The 6,923-nt window shown below is 31.0% G+C and overlaps 1 protein-coding gene across 3 annotated transcripts in view; it reads right to left on the bottom strand.

Moving 5' to 3' along the window:
- The window catches only part of CFH (complement factor H), a 167,828-nt gene that overhangs the window by 98,042 nt on the left and 62,863 nt on the right, over positions 1-6,923 (bottom strand). For all 3 annotated transcript variants that reach the window (XM_023509099.1, XM_023509100.1, XM_012813937.2), the window contains exons 15-17: positions 6,013-6,180; positions 663-845; positions 3-212 (exon numbers count right to left, since the gene is read on the bottom strand). In XM_023509099.1, the coding sequence (XP_023364867.1) occupies positions 3-212; positions 663-845; positions 6,013-6,180 (561 nt within the window). The remainder of the gene's footprint in view (positions 1-2; positions 213-662; positions 846-6,012; positions 6,181-6,923) is intronic.

The raw sequence follows: 6,923 nt of genomic DNA, 5'->3' as shown, positions 1-6,923 counted from the left end.
ACCTACACATTGAGGTGGAGAACTCCATTTTCCCAAGTAGCATGTTATCTCATTGTCTTCGGATATTCTGAAACCATCTTCACAAATATAACTTAATTTTTTACCATGTGCATAAACCTTGGGTTCAGTTGTATCTTCCATTTCATTTGAAGATGCAGATGAGTAAACAGTTCCATGCTCTATGTGAGGTGGTTGAGAACATGGAATTTTTTCTATGATATGAAATGAAAGGATAAAGCACAAATAGGTTGAATAAATTGAAATATAAAGTGAACTACTATTTTGGATTTTAAAATGGTATATTTAAAAAATAGCATTATTTGAAAACAAAATAATTTTGAATCTTGCAAGCATATGTGGCCTCATGTTATCATCCCCTTGCTCAGTATCTCCCTACATTTATGTCTTATTCATTATGGTTAGTAAACACATATAAAAAATGTTATCTAATAATTATATTATATCCCACAGGTGTTATTTATGGACAAAATATAGTGAAAGTGAAAGAATGCTGATTGACTTATGTGTCTAGAAAATAATTTATGGTTTTAGGATAAAGCAATAGATATAGAAGACGATCTTCATCTTGTTTATCTACAAAGACCATAGGAGAGCATACCTTATTTGAGAGAATCTTATAAAGCAATTTATACACTACTGACCAGCACATCGTGGCATATTTTTCCATTTTCCATTTTTGCATAAAATTTCTTCTTTTCCCTGAATTAGATAATTTTCTTGGCAGAGAACAGATACTTTTTCTCCATCTTGATAATTCACTGTGGTTGTCATATTCCAAGCATTGGGAATCTGAGGTGGAGGTGGGCATAATTGTATTTGTACATCTAAAAAAAATTAAAATTCAGCTTCTTGATTAATAACAACTTTCGATAAATATAAAATTCAATATATATTTCATAAATAATCATATAATAATGGCTATATCCTCTGTTTACATGTTATACTTTTCAGCTTGTATAGCAGTTCAATGCTATCACTTTTGGCTTAAATTCTCATACTTTTTCTAGTACTTTTTCCCATCTATGTTTTGCATAGGCAATCTTACATGATTTACAGGCACAATTTTAATTATTTCTAACCTTTTGGATGTTTAAACTGGATTACACACTCTCAATAAGAAGTATTAAATAAAAACTGATATCAGGATCTTTTACAGAGAGATCTATGATCAAACGTACTGGAATTGGATTAAAATCCTCACAAAATAGGTTGGTAATGGATTCTGATTAGTCAGAGGAAAAATTGCATTTAGTTAATAATTTGGATAATAGGAGAAGCATTAGATATCTTCACTAGAGTTATAGTGTGCTATTCAAAGTTGGAAATTCCCCCCAAACTTCCATTTACTATCTCATCTACACCATTTAAGGGTATATAAATTGATGGTATGCACTTAGTTTAATGTATCACACAGCCTGGCCTTAGTTATCTTATCAGTTATAAAAAAGACCTCTGTAAACATGTATAAGCGTCTATTAAACTGACATACTTTAGAATTATCTTGTTGGGTTCTTAATTTGAAGATGAAGCAAGTCCTGTGTGACTGAGGTCTCTGGATTTACCTGGAAGCATTCAGATCTTTAGATGTATGCTGTTTTCTATGTCTTGATTTTAATACCTATTGCTTTTATTCTGTTCTTTGTTTTCTATGCATGTTTTAGTACTATCTTTGCTTTAGCTCAATCCTATTGATTCTGATGTACACTGTACTCATTGTCATTTAAAGTAGTTTCTGATAGTAAGTAACCAAGTAAGAAGTTAACAAATATGTGAGATGGGCAAATAAGTTGAAGAATATTGTGGCACACTTTAGCCTAACTTTACTCCTGGAATATACACATATCTTTATGTGAAATGGAACCATCATCAAGATATACTATGTGATGTGCAACACAAAATGAATAAATTTCAAATTATGAAAGTCTTGTATTCTATGAAAACAGCAATAAATTATAAGTTAATTAAAATAAGTTATTTAGAAATGAAAATATTTGAAAGTTTATAAACAAACTATTAAATAAATATTACATCAAATAAATCACAAAAGAAATAAAAAAGCATTTGAAATGGTTGATAAATTAATAATATATACTTGTACATATATAACTTTATGGAGCATAGCTCGAGTAGTTTTTAAAAATGGATATTAGAAGTTTTATGTTTTAAATGTATGATATAGGGGTGGTGCCTGTGGCTCAAAGGAGTAGGAGACTGGCTCTATATGCCAGAGGTGGCGGGTTCAAAACCAGCCCTGGCCAAAAACTGAAAATATATATATATGTATATATACACATATAGGATAGTATAAATTCTATCTATTCTATGTATTCTATAAAGTATATGATATAAAGTATATTCTATACACATATATGATAGTATAAATTCTGTCTATTCTATATATTCTATAAAGTATGTAGTATAAATTCATATATACACATATATGATAGTATAAATTCAAATATATATGTATATATACATATATATGATAATATAAATTCTTCCATTTTCTGCCTTAAGATTGAAAAAAAATCAAAGTTAAAATCAAGCATCAGAAAAACTAAAACAGTAAGATAAGTGAAAAAGAGAAAACTTCCAAAGAAAAATAGAAAAGATAGAAAAATTAGAAAGCTACGCAAAGTAAAAAATAGAAAAGTGAGGAAATGGAGAGGATTAAATACATGAGTAGATGCAAAAATTTGCAACAAAATACTAGCAAAATATGTGTGTGTGTGTATATATGTATGTATGTATGTATGTGTATATATATATATATATTTTTTTTTTTTTTTTTTTGCAGTTTTTGGCTGGGGCTGGGTTTGAACCCACCACCTCTGGCATATAGGGCTGGCACCCTACTCCTTTGAGCCACAAGCACCACCCCAAAATGTGTATTAAAAGAATCATTTGAGAATGTTGTGAACAAGATGGATGACTAAAGGTGCCTGGTATTCATGCCCCCAGCAAAAAAAATTAATAAGCAAACAAAATCCAACTCATGTACAATGGAGATTACTGGGGTGTAACACAAAACCAATATAATCTCTGTAGGGCAATAAAACGCAGGATAGGACAGCACAATAAAAAAATTAGAGTGAAGTATTCTACTTCTGCTGCCCCATCTCCCACCCTGAGATTAGTTTAAAGCCAGGAGAGACCTCCTCTTACAGGGAAAAGTTGAGCAGAATTCTGGACCAAACCTGACATACCTCCATCCCAACCACAGACACCAGTAGCCATTGCTAAATGGGAATCACATAGTCCTCACAGGCCGTAAGCCAACTTTGAGGAGGCTCCCTGAAAATTCACATGGCTGCATTGCCCCTATTTAGAAGTCCATGTGAACACTCTTGGCCCAAAAGACTCCCAGCAAGCTCACCCCTGACCAACTGCAGGCACCACATGCATATGCCCTTATTTAAGAACTAGGCTGCCAGATTTGTCCCTGATGAGCTTCTTCCAAGATGGGCAAACCCAAAGCATGTGGCCTCTTAGCCTGAGAACCAACTTGGGGCTTCACTTTCCAAACCGTTGCAGCCACAATCTCCTGTGGCATAAACTGCTGAAGTACTCACAGATACCTGACTTGAACTGCAGAAAGAAGTTCTTTATTGAATCTGAAGAAACTTCTCAGAGACTACATTACTATGCACATGCAGGTAATGCACCTTACCCAAACAAAAATATAGAACATTTACAGGAAAAAGTCTCCTACAAAAGCTACTTGATAAAATTGGAAGAAGCAACTCTTTTATCAGATGTGCAGATATCAACATAAGGACACAAAAAACATAAAAAAGAAAAATAATTTACCTCCACAGAAACATAACTGTTTTCTAATAAAAGACCCCAAAGAAAACAAAATTTAAAATGCCAGAAATACAATTCAAAATAGTGATATAAAGGAGTGATATAAGTAAATACAGATAAACAATAACAGAACAGAAAGAGAATTTGTGGTTGGAAAAAGAAATTCAACAGAGATGAATATCCTAAAAACAAATAAATTAAAATCTTAGAGCTCAAAAATTAAAAAAAGAAATAAAAAATACATCTGAATACTTCAAAAATAGAATCTGTCAAGAAGAAAAAACAATTCTGAACTTGAGAATTGTTCCTTTCAAATAACCTCCTTAAAAAAGAAAGGAAGAATAACATGAGGTACCCCAAAAGTTATCATATTTAGGGAAAATAGGAAATTGTAGCTAAACATACATTTATTTACAAAATATTCATTGCAAAATTTCACGAGTTTCCCAACACATAAGGAATAGTTTGTAAATATTTTGTAAAATGTTGTAATGAATATATTGTACATAAAGTTATATTTAGCTATAATCTCTCAATGTCTGTTATGCATGGAAACTTTTGGGACATGCTATAGATTAAAGAAAGCCTATGAGACTTGTGGAACACCAAAAAATGAGCAAATTTATACATTATGGGTTTTATCAAGAAAGCTTTTTGTCACAAGACACACTAATTCCCAAGTTAACTGAAGGGAAACAATGATAAAAATCAGAGCAGAAATAAACAAAAGACAGCCTAAAAAGCAATGTAAAAAATCAACAAAATTAAGTGTTTTTTTTTTTAAAGATAAATGGGATTGAAAAACTTTTAGTTAGACCTAAAAAAAGGTGTGATTCAAATAAATAAGATCAGAGATGGAAAAGGACACCTTACAATTGGCATCATAGAGATACAAAAGACGATTAGAAAATAATATGAACAACTATAGGCTAACAAACAGGAAGATCTAGATGATATAGACAAATTCTTGGAAACATACAACCTACCCAGAGTGAATCAGAAAGAAATAAAACCTGAACAGACTAATAACGTTAGTGAGACTGAATCAGTAATAGTTTCCCAACACAGAAAAATTCAGGACCACAGAAACTCACTGCCTGATTCCAACAAACATTTACAAAATATTTATAGTTCCTGTTAAACTAGTCCAAGAAATTTAAGAGGAGGGAATTCTTTCTATTCATTCTAGTAGGCCAGCCTCACCCTGAAACCAAAACCAGACAAAAACACAAGAATGAGAGAAAACTGCAGGCCAATATCCCTGATGTACAGAGGTGCAAAAATCCTTAACAAAATATTAGCAAAACAAATGCAGTATCTTATTAAAAATATCAATGACTATGATCAAGTGGGATTTATCCATTGAAAAAATGATTAAACATATGCAAATTAGTAGATGTGATCCATAACATTATCAGAAAGGACAATAATCATGTGATCATTTTAATAAGCCTAAATATAAATGCTAAGACCTAAAGCTTCAAGAAAACTCTATAGAACATGTGCATGTCACTGCATGTAAATATCATTTGTTTCCTTAAAGACTCTACACATGTTGAAATGTAGATAACAGATTTGGCTTTTCTATGGATGTGACACTACTTTCTGTATATCCTAGACCTCAGATGTTGCTAAAAATACTGAGGCTACTGAGACAAAGTATCCCATTATGGGGCAGCCAACCACAGATATGAAAATTGGGAAGACTGGTATAAATTCTGCACTATTCAAGTGGTGTGTGAGGTGTCAAGATGACTCAGATTTCAAGATAAATATAGAATAAACAAGTATGTAAATAGATAGTCACATGGACAGACAGGTAGATAGGGATATATACACACAAGGACATTAACAGACATATAATAAAACCATACCCATAGATCTAGGTACAGGTTTGTAATAAAAGGAATTAGAAAAAATAGCACTCCAATAGTAAAGAATACATGTAGTGCCCAGATATTAATTTAAAATCAAGTTTATATGAGTTTTTAATATGAAAGATAATTAATGTACGTGATACAACTAGTGTTTAGACACTGTGTTTTTCATTAGTTTCTAAATTACCTTCCAGGTTAAGAAGCATCTGTAATAAAAAATAGCTGAATTTTTTATGAGTCACAAATATACTGCTTTCCCAAATGAGAAATAGAATATATTTTGAAAACATTGCAAATGAGACCTTACTTGTGCATCTCAGGGCAGGATCCCATCTTCCATTTACGCAGACTGAGTGTCTGTATTGTTCTCCACATCTGTACCTTATGCTTTCATTATGTTTAAATTCGTTCTTATGCTGTATATTACCCTCAATTATTATTTTTGGCCTTTTACACTTCTTAAGTTGATCTGTTGCTATAAAATGAAAATATTACCACAAAAAGACTAATTATGAGAATCAAAATAACTTTTACATAAACATAGTCTAATGTATCTATCTAGAAAAGTTATGACTTATGCTCATTAATTCCACCATTCAACTTATTCCTGATTACACTGAATAAAATGTACTATTATGTATGAACAAAAGCCCTGTATTCAAACCTTGAAATATCAGAAAGAATATCTTTTATGAAGATATTTTGTATCATGGGAATTGAAAATACGAGTTTACATTTTTGTATGATCTACATGGTGAATAGTCATCACATGACTAAATTTAGTCCCATATTTAGAATCTATGCAAATTTTCACATTCATTTGTTTTCCTTGCTTCAAAGATCATTGTATTATTTTAATCCATAATATGAAAACATTATAATAAAACATTGTGGGAATAGAATATAAGAAGCTATTAATTTAAATACATTTTTCAAATGAGATAGTGTAATAAAAATACATATAAGATAAATAGAAGATGAACATTCAAGCAGACCTTCTGTGTGATCACAAGAAAGGAACAAATACTTATATTAAAAAATTGAGTGCTTAAAGTTATGGCCATTTCTATTCAATATATTATCTTAGAGGCATTGAGAAGCTATCTTATAACCTAGATTATCCCAATATCCAATAATATTATAAAAATAATAATTATTAATAGCATCGTTATTAATTAAATATAGACTGTAGAAGTTTTTTTTTTTTTTTTTTTTTTT

Source organism: Otolemur garnettii, unplaced genomic scaffold (assembly GCF_000181295.1).
Source record: "Otolemur garnettii isolate 467f Iridium unplaced genomic scaffold, OtoGar3 scaffold00357, whole genome shotgun sequence".
NCBI classification, from domain to species: domain Eukaryota; kingdom Metazoa; phylum Chordata; class Mammalia; order Primates; family Galagidae; genus Otolemur; species Otolemur garnettii.
This window is presented reverse-complemented; position numbering and strand designations above follow the sequence as displayed.